Genomic DNA, 21159 nt, shown 5'->3' with positions numbered 1-21159 from the left:
TTTTTGTTGAGAGCTAATGACCACATAAGTTTTTATTTTTTTCAGAGGAGCTCTGGATTAATGGCGTCAATCCACGAAAATGAAGGGGATGCACAATATATTTTTCAAAATCTAAGAAAGAGAAATATTGTTTTTTTCAGTGAAAATGCCAGAAAAGAGCATTTTTAGTGAAAATAACCAAAAGGTATTTTCCAAATTTTGGAGGAAGAAAATGACTCCACCGATTGAAATTTTTGTTGGGACTTTCACACTGAGTTTGACTGAATCCTAATCTACAGAAACGAAAACTTACGAATTCATTGGAGAACTTAGAAGCCTATTATTTCGGGTCGTCTTGTCTCTGGCCTAAGGCATAGCTCCAGCATTTTTATTGGGGGGTAGGGGATAAGAGGGTTCACATCTAGAGAGTCAAGGGACATGGGGTATAGGTCATTTTTTATCCCAATTTTCGGGGAGGGGACTGCACCCTCCCCAAACGACCCCATTGTCTCTGGTCCCAATGAAGCTTATATGTATGCAAATGCAATAGTTCTTGGAATTTTAAATACAGTTTTGTTATATAACCCAAGATATTGTAGTGCTTGTTTCTTTCAGATGGTAATTCTTCATAATTGTTGGTAACTTTTCTGTACAAATCAAGTTTGACTGATAGTCTGTCGAAAATACAGAGATAGTAAGGGCGTATCCAGGATTTTTGGTGGGAGGTATTTTTTCGGGGTTTTTACATACACAATACAAACACAAAAATGTGTTTGTATGTTGTTACGTTTTTACGACCTCTTGAGCCTGCCCCCTGGATACCTTGAGGGATAATACAAAGAGCAGAGACCAGATTCTCGCTAGTTTTCACTACTTATTCCGTAGTCAATTTGGCTAGTCCGTAGTCCATATTGCACGACTCCATTTACAAGGAACTCTGACTGTAAAACTTGGCAGAATACGGTCTCAGAGATTACAAAAAGAACGGTGGCCAGACTTTCGAAAGTTTCGCTATTACTTTTATCTTTAAAATATTGCGTAGCTCCAGGTTAAGCAAAATTTGTCACAGTCTGGTCTCAATTCTTTTTTCTCTCTCTAGAGTTGAAAGCCAGTAAACACGGAAACACAGTTTTTAATTTTAACAGATCGGACTTGAGCTTGTCATATTGAATCAAGCCAATTCATGATTCAGTGCATTATAAGTGAACTAGCATTGATCATTTAGAGCCCTTTCAAACACTTTAAATGAGGGAGGGGGATTAAAGCGATTGACCAAGGGATCTATCATTGTCGTATACGGTTGAAGATTTTGAATGTGATCCGACCTCAGTACCATAAAAATGAACATTGATAGGCTTATTGAGAGTCCTTTCAAAATTATTTTTTCTTTTTTCTTCTTTCTTTTTCTTTAGTGGTAGCTCAGCTCTAACAAGGTCTCCAGTATTTCTTGGGAAGGCAAGATTCCTTGTTCTTTAACAAGGATACAGAGAAGGGTAGATACAGAAAAAAAAAATCGCATATTGACTCTTTTATATATTTACCTTCACAAAAGAGACCACAATAAAATACTGAACTGTCAATGTTATGGTAAGCAGAAAAAACTATTGATTATAAAAAAAAAGGTGAAATAATAATGAAATTAGGGTTGACACAGTTTGGTTACGTTACACGCATCATCAGTTCATAACAATGCAAGACTGTCCGAGTAAAACTAAGATAGACACCCCAAGTCTTAGTAAATAACCCCTTAATCACCATCGTACGAAATTTGTCAGACAGAAATAATTTTATTGATCGTGAAGCTGAGAAAATCCACAACAAGAATGGGAAATATTCATTCCAAGTAAAGTAAGACTTCTTTAGATATTTTGCCAGATTCTTAAGGTCTGACGACATTAAGGTAAAAAAAAAAAAAAAAAAAAAAAGTGAATAGCGGAGTGAATCCTTCTCTGGTGAAAGAATCACACTTAGTGGCGTCAATTGGGGGAGGGGGAAGATGTTGTTCTGTGCCCCCTATACTTTATGGTCTCCTATATATTTTGAAAAATACCTTTTAGGGGGATATTTCAAATGAACAATTGAAGAAATAACAAATCTTCTATTGGTGCTGAAAAACAGCCTACATCCCCCTCTACATTTTCGTGAATTGACGCCACTGATTATAGTGAACATATATAGAAAAATTTTCACCTCATGAGCACAGTAAATCCAAAACTTAGTTCACTACGTTTGACTCTTTCTCACAACTCTATTTTTTTAAACAATAAAACAACTTCATCGTACTGAGCGGGGCGTTGAGCAGGGTAAAACCCCTTTCATATACGGATTAATTTCTGTTTGTTTCAGTTTTAATGTCGCTCCTTACTTTCAGTTAAAAAGTTAGTTTTTTCTATTTAGTTTCTTAACGTTTTTGAATTAACGCAGGTTTTGATGATTGCTCACCGTACATGAATAATTACAATGAAACTTGCATATTAATTTTACTTTTTTTTAACTAATAATAACCTTATAATAACTTAAGTTTGATTTTTGTTCCAGTTATTCAGCACTCCCTCCTCTATGGAAAATTCCAGATCTAGGTTTTGATCTCATCGGGATAGAAGGCAGAATGAGTGATTGCAACTGCAACATCACTGATAAATATAGGTCTACTATTGAAATAGTGGACCTACTGGAGTACTAAAGGCCGTTTAATTAGAACAATATGCTGTTTTAAAGTTCTAAAAAAACTTTAGCGTAAAGAGTAATGCATTAAAAAGAAGACGAACCCGCTCATATACGCAACAATTTCTGGTCGTTTTAATGTTGCTCCTTACTTTCAGCTGAAAAAAACTTGTTTTTTTATTTAATTTCTGATCCTTTTTTTAATAATGCTGGGAAGTCCAGCTCACCCTCTATGGAAAATTCCCTTCCTCCATGAAAAATTTCTCCATGGAAAGATCCTCCTGTGTAGCTCCAAAAGAAAAATCCCCCATAAAGCATCTCAGTCCAATAACCAATACTATAGAATGTAATGGACAAAGTTCATAGCTTGCAGCCCTTTCCCCAGGGACTGTGGGGGTTAAGTCATTCTCAAATACATAGTAATTATACTTTTCAACTATGCTGAAAAAATAGCTATCACAAAATTTTGATCGGTGACTTGGCGGAAAATGAGTATGGGAGGGGCCCTAGCTTCCCTCCAATATTTTTGTTCACTTAAAAAAGGCACTAGAACTTCTGATTTTCGATCGAATGAGCCCTCTCTCGATCTTCTACGATCACTGGTTCAATATAATCACCCCGAAAAGGAACAAAAACAAGAGCTAAGAGCTGATATGGCACTTGTGACGAAGCAAGAAGAGCTAAGAGCCAATAGCTTATATGGTATGAGCTCTAACAAAATTCTAAAAATCAATAGATTGATTTAAAATGAAAATCAGAGGCTTAATGCCGTTCAGGATTTAAAATAAGAGCTCTGAGTCACGATGTCCTTCTAAATATAAAAATTCATTAAGATCCGATCACCCACTCGTAAGTTATAAATACCTAATTTTTTCTAATTTTTTCCTCTCCCTTTCACCCCCCAGATGGTCGAATCTGGGAAAACGACTTTATCAAGTCAATTTGTGCAGCTCCCTGACACGCCTACCAATTTTCATCGTCCAAGTACGTCCAGAAGCACCAAACTCGCCAAATCACTGAACCCTACCCCCAACTACCCCAAAGAGAGCGAATCTGGTACGGTTACGTCAATCACGTATCAAGGACATTTGCTTATAATATCCACCAAGCTTCATCCCGATTCCTCCACTCCAAGTGTTTTCCAAGATTCACCCCTCCAACTCCCCCCAATGGCAAAAGGTCTGGTCGGGATTTGAAATTAGAGCTCTGAGACATGAATTCCTTCTAAATATCAAATTTCATTAAGATCCGATCACCTATTCGTAAAATAAAAATACCCCAATTTTCACGTTTTCCAAGAATTCCAGTTTCCCCCTCCAACTCCCCCCAATGTCACAGGATCTGGTCGGAATTTGAAATTGGAGCTTTAAAGCACAAGATCCTTCTAAATATCAAATTTCATTAAGATCTGGTCACCCTTTCGTAAGTTACAAATACCTCATTTTTCCAAATTACCCCCCCCCCCCTCACCTCCACCAAAGAGAGCAGATCCGGTCCGGTTATGTCAGTCACGTATCATTAGACATGCTTTTATTCTTCCCATCCCGTTTCATCCTGATCTCTCCGCTTTAAGTATTTTCTAAGATTTCCGGTCCCCCCAATGCCCCCCCCCCCATAAAAAATAAACACGCATCCGTGATCTCTCTTCTGACAAAAATGCAAAATTCCACATTTTTGTACATAGGAGCTTGAAAACTCTACAATACAATTCTCTGGTATGTTGAATATGATAGAGTGATTTTCATTAAAATCGCCTGGTGTTTTGGGGGGTTTTCCCCCCTTTTTCAAAAATTTGGCAAGTTTTCCTAGACTAGTAACTTTTAATGGGTGCCATTAAGTTTGGTGAATTTTTAAAAATTTTGAATAAATATTAAAATTCGATTCTTTTGATGCATCTATTGTTATCTAGATTCTGTCTCTTAGAGTTTCGGTTACTATTGAGACACATCACTCCTTACTTATAGTTCATTGGCACGAACTGTTTGATAAAAAAAAATATAATCACTCACCTGAATTTCATTGCACATGCGATCTGTTGCCTTCAATTATATTTGGTGCATAAAAGCTTAAGCGAAAAGTGGAAAAAAAATACAATCGAAAAATCAACAGTTTCTCCCAAGTTTTATGATGCCTTACCTTTTTAGGAGAAAATTTCGTCCATCCAGGATCGGTTGTACAGATTATACTGATCACTTTTACATAAAATGCCTTTGTTTTTTGGGTAAAATCAAGCATGTCGTTTTGGTCAACTAAAGCAAAAAATCCAATAAAACCTAGTGTATGAGACGAATAAGTCAAATTGTTGATACGATTTGAATGTAAGTCTAAAACGTGGTTCTAAGACCATTTTAAAAACAAAAATTGCAAAATTTCTCCATACTAGGGAGCTACACGCCTACGTAAATCCAAAAAACGCAAAAATACACACATTATACGTCGATGGAAAATATGGGGAGTTATGAGGGAAAAGCTCAAATCTCAAGTATTTCGAGGTGAAGAGTTAATGCTAAAGAGAGCGCTAAGAAGAGATTGGCAGGGCATTTCGAGAATGTATTAAGTTGCGGTTGCCTCAACTTAAGTTGTATTCGGACGGGTTGTAAGAAATGATACAGAAAATAATGAAGCAATAGGGAGATTTCTGAAATCAAATTTGCAGAACACTAATAAGGTAAAACAATATACAAAATAGCGTACAGAAGTTGGGGTTTCTGAATTTATTTTGTGCTCATCTCCCTCTTACTCTAAATAACACAGCAACTTTCAAAGTCAATAACAAAGTTCTATTTCTCTGATTGTTATTTTATTCATTTTATTATTATTTTGTTCATTATAAATACCAGAATAAATTTAGAAGAGATCTAATCGACTTGGTATATTTAAATAAAAAGAAACTTACTATCAATTAGTGACCTAGTTTCGTAACTTAACCTAGTTTTCGGTGAAGTTGTACATGATATGTTCTTCTTGTTTTGTTTTTTAGTTTCAGAACTAATATACAGTCAAGAATTAGGAATTGGAATTCTTGACCTGTGATTAAATTATTTGAGTAAGACTTTGGACAAGTGTTAGATTTAGGCTGAAATACCAAAATTTTCTATGAAAAAATGAAAGGCTTTACAATGTTTAGCTAAATAGAATATGGAATTTCATAAACATAAAAAGTGATTTAAGCGCCACCATGAAATTATTACCATGATTATTTGGAATATGTTCCATTGTAAACGTAAATCCTGAACATGAGTCCAAAACTTGCAAGTCTAACTGGTCCATTAAATAGTTTCATTTAATCGGCCTGACAGCTTTATTCGGAAAAAATTGTCTTTAGATTTTGCAGTTTCATAGTTTATGTAAGATCACTGAGCTTACGCATTAAGTTGCAGGTGGGCAATACATCATGAGCACACAGAATAGCGTAAAAGATCCGAGAACAAAAATCTAAATGGGGAATTTTTACCTTTTTTTACATCACTGTCATCATTTAAGGTTAGCGTAAAAGAATATGGTGAGCACTATAGCGTATAACGGTATTTCAGAAACTTCCTTAATATCTAATGATTTAGTTCTGAAGGAGCATTTATTTAGTAAGAAGAAGTTAGAGATTCTATTAAAAAGATAGAAAAAAAGTCAGTCTTAATTGAGTAATAATCATTGCAAAATTATAGTAGCAAACACGTTAAGAATTGATTTAGACTATGAGGAAGTTTCTTTTTAATAACGCGAGAACTAGATTTTCTGCATCTAACTTTGTCCGCAATTAGACACTATCAGCATTTGTTAGCAATTAGATTGGAATACTTTAATGGGTAATTTTGAGCAAAAGAAGAGGAGCTCACGGATTCCTGTTGAAGCTGTTGGATAGCAGTCGATGCTCCTTCACCATCCTGAATTTGACTCAGAAGCTCCTTCCGTTCGCCTTCTAAGCGTGTTATAGTGTCTCTAGCTTCTATTAGCTCTTGAGATATTTGTTGAGCTTTCTTTTCTCTGAAAGTAAAAAAAGGAATTTTAAATTTAGCAACTGGAAAGGAGGCGGTAATTGAGGGTGGAGCCATGGCTCCCCAGTTTTCAAGAAGTCAGAAAGCCTTGAACTAGGATTATTTGAAAAAGAAACAGACAAGAGTAATAGGCCAATAGCTATCAGAACAGATTTTGGAGGGCTATAACCAAAACAGATATGTGATTTTCATCTATAAACTTGCCAACTACGCATTTTTCACGGAGGGGAAATAATAATGTTCATAAATTTCAATTCCTTTTATTTATATTTAATTTTTTTAGCGACTATTTGAAGACTTTCAGTAAAATTGGCCAAATACAGAATAAAAAGCAGAAACACGATTTACTTCCTGTTGAAAAAACATTTATCATTCGTGAGATATAAAAATGGGCTCTCCAACCAAATGGATTCTCCAGCCAGCTCAATTCCATCCAAATCAGTCAAATCCTGACCCCATCTCGGGTAAAATTGCTTAAGTCCCTCAACTGTACTGAAATCCATGGATAGTTGGAGGTCAAGCGTTGTGGACACCAAGGAGGCTACAACTTCACTGAATGAAAAAGATAAGAGAAAAATAGTGGATCTTCCTTGGTTGGTATCCTGTGCTAGTGCGTCGTATATAGTTGAGAGTTGATAATTTGAATAAGACTTGAAGACAACTTGATATTATTTGTTATTTATTTAAGTGGCGTTTCTATTTATTTGTTATGAAGTCCATTGGTTTTCTTTTTTTGTTCTCTGTTTTCCGTCAAGTCCGGTGTTTTACTATTTAATGGGTTTTACGACAAATAATATTTGCGTTGGCGGAAGACCAAGCACAGTGAAAATTCAGACATTATCGTCCAAAATTTCCTTGGAACCCTCCTCCATTAGTAAGATCCGCTATTATCAATTTTCCCTATTACGAAAAGGCTGCAAAAACAAAATGATCTCAGTTAATGCCAGGGCATGAGAAGCAAGGATATAGATAGCATTTATTCTTGAAGCTTTTTAAAAACTCAGTTTGGCAGGCGGGACGTTTTTTCTCAGATATCTAACAACTCCAAAGTCTCTATAGAATAATAGAAATTCGTTTAGATACTTAATGCGATTAAATAAAAAAAACAAGTTTTTTAAATGAAAGTAAGCAGCGAAATTAAGACTTAAAACGAACAGAAATTACTCCGTATATGAAAGGGGCTTTTCCTTCTCAAAGCCCCGCTCTTTACACTAAAGTTTGTCTTTTTCTCTTAACTCTACAGTTTAAAACAGTAAAAAACTTTAGTGTAAAGAACTTGTTTTTTTTTTACTTAATTTCTGAACGTTTTTGAATCAATGCATGTTTTGATTTTGGCTCTCCGCGGAGGAATAATTAAAACGAAATTTGTATATATTTTTTTTTTTGGCTAAATGGCTTTATCATGATTTTGATCGAATGATTTTGAGAAAAAAAGAGCGAGAGAGGAAGCCTAGTTGCCCTCCGATTTTCGGTTAATTAAAAAGGCAACTAGAACTTTTATTTTTTTACGAATCTTTTTATAAGTAAAAGATATACGTAACTTATAAATTAGCTTACGTAAAGAACTTTTGTATTCTCATGTTTTTATTACATATATGAGGGGGTTCGCAATTCATTAAGAATGAATTTAAAGCTTAAATTTTGTCCCAATTCATTAAGAATGACCCGTGAATCACAAAAGCCGCAGAATAAATAGTTGAAATTACTAAAAATACTTTAGCGTAAAGAGCGAGGTATTAGAAGGAGGTGAGACCCTCATATGGGTAATAATTTCTGTTCGTTTTAAGTTTAATGCTACTGCTTACTTCCAGCTGAAAAAAAACTTTTTCATATTTATTTTTTCATTGTTTTTTTTTTTTTAAGTAATGCTAGTAAATCCTGCGCTCCATTCATGGAAATTTTCTTCCCCCATGACAAATTCCTCGATGGAAAGTTACCCCAGCATATCCCCCTCTTCTCAAACCCTGCCTCCAACCAAAAAATCCTCCTGAAAACGCCTGTACACTTCCCAATAACCATTACTATATGTAAGCACTGGTCGAAGTTTTGAACTTGTAACCCCTCCCACGGGGACTGCGGGGGAGTAAGTCGTCCCCAAAGACATAGTTATAAGGTTTTTCGACTACGCTGAATAAAATGGGCTATCTCAGAATTTTGATCCGTTGACTTTGGTAAAATAATCAGCGTGGGAGGGGTCTAGGTGCCCTCCAATTTTTTGGTCACTTAAAAAGGGCACTGGAACTTTTCATTTCCGTTAGAATGAGCCCTCTCGCAACATTCTAGGACAACTGGGTCGATACGATCACCCCTGGGAAAAAAAACAAAAAAAACAAACAAACAAATAAACACGCATCCGTGATCTGCCTTCTGGCAAAAAATATAAAATTCCACATTTTTGTAGATAGGAGCTTGAATCTGATGGTGTAATTTTCGTTAAGGTTCTATGACTTTTAGGGGGTGTTCCCCCTATTTTCTAAAATAACGCAATTTTTCCCAGGCTCGTAACTTTTGATGGGTGAGACTAAACTTGATGAAACTTATATATTTAAAATCAGCATTAAAATACGATTCTTTTGATGTAGCTATTGGTACCAAAATTCCGTTTTTTAGAGTTTTGGTTACTATTGAGCCGGGAAGATGAACAGGTGACATTAGGTAACGAAAAGATTGATCAGGTTGGGAGCTTCAGTTACCTTGGTAGTATTATTAGTAAAGATGGTGGGAGCAGTGAAGATGTTAAAAGTAGAACAGCTAAAGCTCAGGGTGTTTTTTTCACAGTTAAAAAAAGTTTGGAAGAATAGAAAGATAAGCCTACAAACCAAGATTAGAATATTGGAAGCTACAGTGATGACAGTGGTCAAATATGGCTCTGAAGCATGGGCACTCCGAAAAGCAGATGAAAATTTACTAGTTGTTTTCCAGAGAAATTGCCTACGGATTGTTCTGGGTACCCGGCTGACTGACCGTATTTCAAACAGTAGGTTGTACGAAAAGTGTGGTTCAATCCCGCTTTCTGGGGTTATAATGAAAGAAAAGTTGAGATGGCTAGGCCACGTTCTACGGATGAAGGATGACAGATTACCGAAGATTGTCCTTTTTGGCCAACCGTCTGGGGCTACACGGAAAGCAGGTCGTCCTTGTCTGGGTTGGGAGGATGTCATAAATAAAGATTTAAAGGAAATGGGAACTTCCTGGGAGGGTGTAAAGAGGGAGGCTTTAAATAGATTAGGTTGGAGGAGTAGCGTGCGTAGCTGTATGGCCTCAGGCGGCTTGGTGCTGCAGTGAGTTATTAGTAGTAGTAGTAGTAGTAGCTCCTTACTACAGTTCGTTACCACGAACTGTTTGATCGACCTTTACTGAAGCAGCATTTTTCCAAGCTTTTCATATGAATGATATCACGAGTACTTGGAATAGTTATAATAAATTTTGCTGAAGATGAGCGTCTGTGCTAATCATTTTTAAACCACATTACAATTTCATTTGATTACCGATACTATGGAATAATTTGTAGGCATAATATGCAAAAATATGTGCCGAATAAAACAAAATGAAATTAAAGCTCTTAAAAAACATAAGAAAAACGTTTTCTTTTCAGCGAGCGATGCTAAGTCCCCTAGTACTTTCGATAAGAAAGAAAACTTATTTTCATAGTCTTTATTTACCCTACTATGGCAACTCAACTTCAGCCGCTAAAAAACACAAAAAAAAAGAATTAAAAGAAATATGAGGTAGGAGGTAGGATACCAGAAATATAAGGTTAAATAACAGGTAGGATACCATATATCCTACCTGTATTTTGGAATACAGGTTGAATATTCTACAATACTTTCTTTCCTATATTCTTTTTATTTGCCTTACTTTCTCTTTGGCTTCTCAATTCAAGATGTAGGGAACATTTCCAGGGGAAAATTTTCTGTGGGTAATCTTCCCGGGAGTATTTCCCTAAGGCAATTTTCCTGGGGAAATTTTGAAAGGGGAGGAATCTCCTGGGGGAGTATTACGCAGAATTTCTCGGAGGGAATTTTCTTCGGAAGGGTGGAATACTTAATTTACTTATGGCGGGAACTAGATGGAGAAGTTTCCTGCCCGGCACCAATGAACTTTGGAATTGCTTCCGACAACCACTTAAATCTGTCAAATGTAGTCTCTGTCCCATGTCCTGTCATGCCTCCGGAAGCCTGCTGAGAGTTCACAGTCCTCTTTGAATTTGTATAAAGACTTTTTATCTGTTCTCCCCAATATCGTCTCCAGGATGGTGCTGGCTCGCAGATGAGGCGTCTCGACATATCCTAACTTTGGGGCGACAGATGGTGTGGCCAATGAGTTTTAGGTGGCGTCTTTTGATAGTGAAGGATAGCTCTTCAGACTGGCCATAGCGGCCTTTTACTTCGCCATATGGAAACTCTACACCCTCTGTGGATTTGAAACATATAGCGAAGGCAGCGGTGAACAAACGCGTCCAGAGCATCTTCAGCCTTGAGCGGCTATGTCTTGCAGGCGTACAGTAGTAAAACTCTCAAGGATGCTATGTAGACTTGGACCTTGGTTTTTTGTCAAGATCTCACGTCTGGCCCATAGCGCCTTTTTCAGACTGATAAAGACTCGCCAAGCCTTTGATATCTGGGTCGAAATATTTTTACCAGCTTTACCATCTGGTATTAAAAGGAGATTATGCCAAACAACATTTTAATGTATAAAATTTGCTTTGCCAAGCGAAACTCGGTCCGCTGATATTTATCAATGATGTAAAACGTATTTTTCTTGTTATTGTTGTTGTTGCAGTTCCTCACACATTTATTTATAACTTTGGCCTTACGATTTAACTTATTTAGCGACAAAACATATTATGCAACATTCTGAATAACAGGCTTAGATACTATTTTTATTTTGCATTCCACATAAATTTTATAAAGCATTAATTTTAAAAACATTTTTTTTTCTGATAAAAGGAAAAAGCGAAGTTAAAACTTAAAACGAACAAAAATTTCTGCTTCGCGGTTTACGCAACATATCCTTGAAACAATGTTACAAATGAACTGGATGGTCACATTTCTCAACATTCGGAAAATTCTAAAAAACTAGTGCTTTACTGAAAACAAAAATCCGACACAACACAACAGATTTAGGAGCAGTTAAATTCCTTAAGAAGCCATTAGACAATAAAAGACTAATTTATAAAGCCCAAATAGTCTTAACGGCCATGAAATCAATAAATTTTTCCGTAAAACTTTAATTATCTAAAAACTCACGAAAGCTTAATTTTCAGAAGAGTGCCAGTTTTTACAAGAATTTTACAAATTTAGAGAAATGTCATAAGCAAGTGTATTCGAACCAGTATTTCAAAAATGTGTCACATAAAACGCGAAGCAGAAATTTTGTTCGTTTTAAGATTCAACCTCTCTCTTTACTTGCATCAAGAATGCTTGTATTGTTTATTATAGGTATATTGTTGTTGTTTTAATAAATTTTTGTTCGTGCTTAGGTTTTAATGAAATACACTATAAACGTTAAAAAAATCTTTGTCAAAGTTAGGTAAAGAAATTACAGAAGTCAGTATAACTTTTCGTTAAAACAGGGCAACTAACAACTCACCGCAGCACCAAGCCACCTGAGGCCAACACAAGTACGCAAGCTCCTCCTCCGTCCCAGTCTATTCAAAACCCCCCTCTTTACACCTCCCAGGAAGTTCCCGTTTCCCTTAAATATTTCCTTATGACATCCTCCCGCCCACACCGCAGACTACATGCTTTCTATTTAGTCCTAGGCGGTTGACAAAAAGTACAATATTCGGCAGAATGTCATCCGCAGAACGTGCCCTAGCCATCTCAACCTTTCTCTCATTATAACCTAAAAGGGCGGGATTGAACCACTTTTTTCGTACAACCTAATGGTACAGTCACTCAGCCAGGTACTAAGAACAATCCGTAGTCAATTTCCCTAGAAAATATGCCCCCTGCTTTTAAAGACATTCGTTGGGGTTGCATAAAAGGAGCTACTAGTCCCTCCAGACGTTACTACGCGCACCTGGGTCTTGCCCGATACCATAGCACAACTGTAACGGTATAGTACACCTACGTAACAGGATGCAGAGATGCATATGCTTGTTACATCATAGGTTGTTTTTTGGTTGTTACGTAATGTATTTTGTTTACTTTTAGTTGCTACGCAATATGACGTCTTAGAGTCCGTTAGTCACGCGGGGGACCCCCCCCCCCCTTGTAACTGCATAGGGCACGCGTAGGTTGTTACATAATGATAATGCACACACTGGTGTTACATAATACTTTAAGAGATTTTCTGTTTCTTTCAAGGCGTTTCTTCTAGTTTTTTTTAGATGTCATTTTCTTTCGAGGCGTTTTTTGTGAAAACTTTATTATCTGAAGATTTTGTCCGCTTTAGGAATCTAGTATAGGACCAGAGATTCCCCCAATGACTAGACACGAGCCGTTAAACATCTGGACCAGCAAACTATTCATCGTATTTTGATTCGAGGGATACTTTCTATGTGATAACCTACTGCAAGGACAGGGGAATTCCCTGCCCGCCTTCTAGAACGATTAAATGGTTCACAAGTTTCCGATCATTTCTAAACGAAATGATTGAGGAGAGCAAAGCATCCCAATGCTTTTGATTTTTGCTCTAGTAGATACACCTGCATATTGAAGTATTATTAATTTTCTAAAGTGACCTAGACAGGTTAAGTTATATAGCAGATATTACATAGCATTAGCTTTAGATATTTCATAACGTGAATATTACGTATTGAAGTTTATCATGGAACAAGAAATCTAAAGAATGGAGGCTTTTGTACATACACATTAAAAAAACTTCTCTACAATTATTATTAAAAAACAACTAAGAAATTAAAACACAACAAGCGAAAAAACAAAACGTAAAAAAGCTTATAAAGGCTAAAGCATAAGCAAAAAGAATCATGAATTAAAGAAAGGTGGGAGCCTTAACAATCATTTACAGGGAGGTGGATTATAATTAGAGGTTAATTTAAGCAATACTAAGAAATACTTCTAAGAGGTCTTAATGTAAATGCATCGTTTCTATCGCTCTATTAGACGCACCTGCAAGAAAAGGCAACCCGTTTTTGCATTCGGTTATTTCTGGGAGGTTTTAATGAAAATACATAGTTTCTTTGAGCCAAGACTATGCATATTCACCCCAACATGACAGTATGTGGTTAGCTCAACCCTAGCAATCAATTCCAGAGACAGGAGCGTTGTTATTAGAAGTGAAGTTTTATTTACGATTTAGTTCACATTTTACAAAGCTCCATTCATCAAAAATCAAGAATTTTGCATTTTTTACTAGAAACTAGAAGAAAGACCACGGATACGCGTGTGCGGTGGGATAATCTTTTTGGCTAAAATAGAAATCTATGTTAACCGTTTATTTTGTTAGACTACCTGCAACTTTAAAACGAATACGCCACCGTACGGTATTACTGTCTTTGTAACTGGACGCTCAATACGAATATAGATTTTCAACAATTCTAAATCAGTTAACTATCTCAGAGTTTTCAAACAATAGCATTTTGGCCATATTTCGGCTAAAATTGTTGTTTTGTATCACAAAATGGCTGAAGACGCAGCTTTGCTGGGGAGCAGTCATTTTGTCTAAAATAAATGTCTATATTAACAGGTATTTTGTAGGACTACCGGCACCATTAGACGCAAACTCGCTATTCACGGCATTGCTGCCTCTGAAGCTCGAGGGTCAATATGCCTATAATTTTGCGATAATTCTAAATCAATTGACTATCTCCAAATTATAACACAATAGCACTTTGGACTTCTTTTGGCTGACATTGGTGGTTAACACCACAAACTGGCTGAAAACACTGCTTTGCTGTGGGACAGTCTTCTTTGCTAAAATAAGTGTCAATGCTAGCCGTTTATTTTGTAGGACTACATGCAACTTTAAAAACGATTGCGCCACTGTAAACCATTACTGCCTATGAAACTCGGGGCTCAGTATGCGTATAAATTAGCGATAGTTGTGAATCAGTAAACTATCTCCGAATTTTTACACAATAAACTTTGGCCTTCGTTTGGTTAGAATTGTTATTTTGCATCACAAAAAGTTTGACGAACTTGACAAAATGGAATAAAGCAAGTTCGTGGAACTTGCTGCGTGCTTTTTTTGTTCTTGGTTTAACTTTATATTTTCTTCGTGAAACTTATTGTAGGTTGATTTATTCTTTTGTGAAACTTAATTTAACATAATATTTTTTTTCGTGAAACTTGTTGCAGGTTGGCTTTTTCTTCGTGAAAAATTATGTATGCTGGTTTATGTTCGTGAAACTTGCTGCATGTGGATTATTTCCTCAAGAAACGTTATGCATCTTGGTTTATGTCTTCGAGAAACCTGCTATATTTTTATTCCTTCTTCATCAAGCTTGCTGAATGATGATTTTTCTCTTCGTGCAACTTGTGCATTGATTTATGTCTTCATGCAACTTGTACATTGACTTATCTCCTCATGAAACAGGTTTTGATCGTGGAACTTGCTGCGTGCTTTTTTTGTTCTTGGTTTAACTTTATATTTTCTTCGTGAAACTTATTGTATGTTGATTTATTCTTTTGTGAAACTTAATTTAACATAATATTTTTTCTTCGTGAAACTTGTTGCAGGTTGGCTTTTTCTTCGTGAAAAATTATGTATGCTGATTTGTGTTCGTGAAACTTGCTGCATGTGGATTATTTCTTCAAGAAACTTAATGCATCTTGGTTTATGTCTTCGAGAAACCTGCTATATTTTTATTCCTTCTTCACCAAGCTTGTTGAATGATGATTTTTCTCTTCTTGCAACTTGTACATTGATTTATCTCCTCATGAAATCGGTTTTGTTCGTCGAACTTGTTGCCTGCTGATTATTGTTCGTCAAACTTTATTCCATTTTGTCAAGTTCGTCAAACTTTTCTGCCATTTTGTGATGCAAAATAACCGGTTTCACGAGGAGAAAAATCAATGTGCAAGTCTCATGAAGAGAAAAATCTACATGAAACAAGTTTCATGAAGAAGAAAAAAAATTTAACAGGTTTCTCGAATACATAAATCACGATGCATTAAGTTTTCTGCAGAAATAATGCACACACAACGAGTTTCACGAAAAAAAATCAACACGCATCATATTTCAAGAAGAAAAAACAAATATGCAACAAGTTTCAAATAAATCAGCATCCAACAAGTTTCACAAAGAAAAATCAACATACAATATGCAACATTTTTCACGAAGAAAAATATCACATAAAATAAGTTTCATGAAAGAAAAACCAACGTACAACAAATTTTCACGACGAAAACCTAAAAGTGCAACAAGTTTCACGAGGAAAAAATTGACATTCAACAGGTATCTCCAAGAAATAATCAACCTAACTTGTTCCATGAACAAAAAAAAATGCGAGTTTCACGAAGAGAAAAAGAACAAAAGAAGTAGAACAAGTTTCGCGAAGAAAAAGTAAAAAGTAATATGCAACATGTTTCAAGAAGAAAAAATCAACATAAAACAACTTTCATGAAGATAAAACAAAAATACAACAAGCTTCATAAGAAAAATTAGCATACAATAAGTTTTACGAAGAAAAATAATTGCCAAAATTGACCTTGCTTGAAAGTTCTGAGAAAGTCAATTGATTCGAAAAACTATATGCACATTGAGCTTCCAGTTTCAGAGGCAATTATGTCGTATTGTGGGGTATTATTTTCTAAAGGTGCAGGTAGTAATATAAAATAAACGGTTAAGACAGACATTTATTTTAGCCTATAAGACTGTCCCACAGCAAAGCGGCGTTTCCTACCATCTAGTAGTGAAAACAGTAATTCTAGCTAAAAGAATTCCAAAACAGCTAATGTGTGGAAATTCTGAGATAGTTGATTGATTTAGAATTATCGAAAATCTATACGCAAATTGAGTGTCCAGTTTCAGAGGCAGTAACCCTGTACGGGGTTGTATTCACTCCTAAGGCTGTAGGTAGTCCTACAAAATTAATGACTAACATAGACATTTATTTTAACCAAAATGACTGTCCGACAGCAAAGTGGCGTTTTCAGCCATTTTGTGATGTAAAGAACAATTCTAACAAAAAGAAGGCCAAAATACTATTGTATTAAAATTCCAAAATAGTCATCTGATTCAAAATTATCAAAAAATAAACGAATACTGGACCTCCAGTTTAAGACGCAGCAATAAAGCACACTAGCGCATTGGTTTCAAAATGTGCAAGCAGCCCAATAAACTAAGGGCTAACATAGATATTTATTTCAGTCAAAAAGCCTGTGCCAGAGTAAACCATTGTTTCAGCCATTTTGTAATGCAAAACAACAACTCTAGCAAAAAGAATTCCAAAAAATCTCTTGTGTGAAAATTCTAAAAGGTCAATTGATTTAGAACTATCGAAAATCTTTACACATATTGAGCCTCGAGTTTCAGAGGCAGTAATACCGTACAGTGGCGCATTGTTTTTTAAAGTTGCAGATAGTCCTACGAAATAAAGGGCTAACATAGACATTTATTTTATTAACAAAAAAAAAAAAAAAAAACTGTGCCCGAGCAAAGACTTTTTCAGCCATTTTGTGGGGCAAAACGACAATTCTAGCCAAAAGATGGCCAAAATGCTACTGTTTGAAAATTCTGACATAGTTAATTGATTTAGAACTATCGGAAATCTATACGCATATTGAGCCTCGAGTTTTAGAGGCAGTAATGCCATGCGGTGGCAGATTCGTTTTTGAAGTTGCACGTTGTCATACAAAATAGACGGCCAACACAAATATTTATTTTTGCCAAAAAACACTGTCCTAGAGTAAGTGGCGTTTTCAGCCATCAGGCAGTCCTACAAAATAACGGTTAACATAGACATTTATTTTAGCCAAAATGACTGTTCCAGAGCAAAGCGGCGTTTTCAGCCATTTTGTGATACAAAACAACAATTCTATCCAAAATAAGGCCAAAATCCTATTGTTTAAATTTTTAAACAATTTTAATTTTTTTTAATTAATTAAAAATTAGGTATTTATAACTTACGAGTAGGTGATCGGATCTTAATGAATTTTGATATTTAGAAGGACATCGTGACTCAGAGCTCTTATTTTAAATCCTGACAGGCATTAAGTCTCTTATTTTCCTTTCAAATCAATCTATTGATTCATAGAATTTTGTTAGAGCTCATACCATATGATCTCTTGGCTCTTAGCTCTTCTTGCCTCGTCACAAGTGCCATATGATCTCTTAGCTCTTGTTTTAAATGAAAGTAAGGAGCAACATTAAAACTTAAAACGAACAAAAATTACTCCGTATATGAAAGGGGATTTTCCTCCTCAACGCCCCACTCTTTACGCTAAAGTTTGACTCTTTCTCTTAACTCTACTTTTTAAAACAGTAAGAAACTTTAGCGTAAAGAGCGGGGCGTTGAGGAAGAAAATAAAAAAAACAAGTTTTTTTAAGCGGCATTAAAACTTAAAACGAACAGAAATTACTCCGTATATGAAAAGGGCTTTTCCTCCTCAATGCCCCGCTCTTTGCACTAAAGTTTGGTTTGACTCTTTCTCTTAACTCTACTTTTTAAAATAGTAAAAAACTTTAGTGTAAAGACCGGGGCGTTGATGAGGAGGCAGCCCCTTTCATATACGAAGTAATTTCTGTTCGTTTTAAGTTTTCATGCCGCTCCTTACTTTCCGCTAAAAAAACTTGTTTTTCTTTATTTGATTTCAGAACCTTTTTGAATCAATGCATGTTTTGATTTTGGCTCTCCGCAGATGAATAATTAAAACGAGATTTGCATTTTTTTTGGCTAAATGGCTTTCTCATAGTTTTGATAGAATGATTTTGAGAAAAAAAGGAGCGGAGGAGGAGGCTTAGTTGCCCTCACATTTTTTGGTTACTTAAAAAGGCAACTAGAACTTTTAATTTTTTACGAATGTTTTTATTATTAAAAGATATACGTAACTTACAAATTAGCTTACGTAACGAACTTCTGTATTCTCATGTTTTATTACGTATATGAGGGGGTTCACCCCCTCATATAACTTTTTTTTAAGAGAATATCATTCTGAACGCAAAGTAGCTAATTCAGTTTGCGTCAAATTAAATCTAAAAAAAATGTAAAGCAAAATTCGCATCTGAAAGGCTCATTTCCTCAAGTCAAAGGCAACAAAAAAAAAAAGTTCTCTTTATTAAACAGAACATCCTAGAATTACGCTGTAAAAGATCTGACACAACCGGTTTAAAGCGGTTATGATTTGCTTAATTTCAGTGAGAAAACTACGATGTAGGTACATTTAATTAAATATATAATATTTAGAGGTAAAAAATATATTAATATTTTTATATATTAATAATTTTTATATATTTTTTTTAATTTTTATATAATAATATATAATTAATATATAATAATTAATAATAATTTTCATAATTTTTATATATTAATATATTTTCATATATTAATATTTTTATATATTAATATATTCTAATATTAGAGCTAAAAAATGTAAAGCAAAATTCGTTTCTGAAAGGCTCATTTTCTCAAGTTAAAGGCAACAAAATAAAAAAATAAGTTACTCTCTATTAAACAGAACATCCTCAAGAATTGCGCTGTAAAAGATCTGACACAACCGGTTTAAAGCGGTTATGATTTGCTGAATTTCAGTGAGAAATCTGCGATGTAGGTATATTTAATTAAATATATAATATTTAGAGGTGGTAAAGGGTTAGGCTAGGTATTTTATATAATACATTCTGTGCAGCCTGCTTCCCACAATTCTTTGTCATAGTTTCCATAATTTTGTTTCTTAAGTGTTGTATTATCATCATGTTTTAGTATATTTTATTGGAATTAACGTAACTTCACTTCCTGAGGGTATTTCGTTTAACACGAAAGCACCAAAAAAATAAATTATCTTAAAACCCAATATTTAATTTAACAGCCAAATACAAGGCTAAGGCTAACCAAAAATTAAACAATTAGATCATTCGTAAAACCAAAGGTTTCTATTTCGTTAAAACGAAAACGTGATTAAACATGTTGCCAAGAGAGCTTTGCCAACTTTTTCTCATATAAACAGATCAATACTTTCGTCTGTGCAATAGGTAACAGTCTTGGCAGAGAGTATGTTAACAAGAAACAAGGGATAAATGAGTTGTTTACGTTACTTGAATTTATTTGGAAACAAGATAAATCTGTACTTTAAACAGCTGCAAAGAATTTTTCCTATTTTCATTACAGTTAATGGACTCTCCTTAAAAACAAAAGATGAGAATAATGGGAATGATAAGTTGCAAGGAACTAGCCTGTTTTTTAATTATTCAATTATTTCGCTAGCTCCGCGTGATATCTCCCGTATGCTAGGAAGCTATTGTACCTGATTTGTACCTATAGACAATATGCCCATGCTATATTGAGGCTAGATTCTGCAAAGTTTCGCTGTTAATTTTCGCTGTTAACTGCTAGTCATACTTTATTTTTAGAATTAATTAAAAAAAACCTTCTACAAGACACGTTTTTTCAAAGAATAGTAAAGAGCTCTGTTAAACCAGAAATGAGCAGAAACAAAGTCAAATAATCTTCCAAGCTTAAAACTACCACAAATCAAAAAGTAAAGACTTGGATCCAAAAAATGCCGTATTTAGTGCCATTTGGAACTTGCAGATGGTGGAACTTTTAGGAAGAACGTACATATGTGTAATATCTTTTATATAAGCTATTACAAATCTGTCTACGATATTCTGGTAGCCCGCTAGCCCTTGAGACATGATCCAATAGTGCCATATGGCACTTGCAGATGGTAGAATCATAGGCAGCAAAATAGCGCAGCCTAAGCAAAGAACGATATTGGCGCATTGTAATTTCTTTTGGTTTGTTTGTTTGTCTTAGACCAAGGCACTTCGTACCGAAGGAGTTGTAGAAACTTTAAAAGGTCTCATCCGATTTTAGATTATTAAGAAGTGATCTAAGAGCAACAAACCACCCTCCCGCGCCCACCATTTCCCCAAACGCATCCAATTAAAATTTTGAGACATTTGTTTTGCTCAACGTAGTTGGAAGGTCCGGAAATTTCGTGTTCGAAGATGACAACCCCCCCCCCACAGCCCTCAGGGTAAAGGTTGTAAGCTATGCCCATGGGGGTATATAAAGTCTTCTATAGAAAGCGTTGTCGTAGAAACATCAAAAAGGGCTTATTCGGTTGGAAATTGAGAGGGCTATTGCCCTTTTTAATAGTCAAAACTGGTCGGAGGGCAAATGCCCCCAGCCATCATTTCCCCAAACTTCCGATCAAAATTTTGATGTACCCATTTTGTTCAACGTAGTTGAAAGGTCTGAAAACTATGTCTTTGAAGGTGACAAGCCCCCCCCCCACCCCCTCACATCCCGCAGGAACAGGGTTGTAAGTTATGCCCTTGGAGTATTTATAAAAAGCGTTGTCGCAGAAAACTTTTAAAAGGGATCATTCGATTGGGGATTGAGAGGACTGGTGCCCTTTTTTATTAGTCAGAAGTGATCGGAGGGCAAATGCCG

At 35.4% G+C, this 21159-nt stretch overlaps 1 protein-coding gene across 2 annotated transcripts in view; it reads right to left on the bottom strand.

Moving 5' to 3' along the window:
* LOC136031107 (early endosome antigen 1-like) overlaps nt 1-21159 on the bottom strand; it is a 122265-nt gene that overhangs the window by 29729 nt on the left and 71377 nt on the right. For both annotated transcript variants that reach the window (XM_065710416.1, XM_065710415.1), the window contains exon 8: nt 6477-6624. In XM_065710416.1, the coding sequence (XP_065566488.1) occupies nt 6477-6624 (148 nt within the window). The remainder of the gene's footprint in view (nt 1-6476; nt 6625-21159) is intronic.

Source organism: Artemia franciscana, chromosome 9 (assembly GCF_032884065.1).
Source record: "Artemia franciscana chromosome 9, ASM3288406v1, whole genome shotgun sequence".
Taxonomy (NCBI): domain Eukaryota; kingdom Metazoa; phylum Arthropoda; class Branchiopoda; order Anostraca; family Artemiidae; genus Artemia; species Artemia franciscana.
The sequence above is the reverse complement of the archived record's forward strand: the minus strand, read 5'-3'. Positions and strand labels throughout refer to the sequence as shown.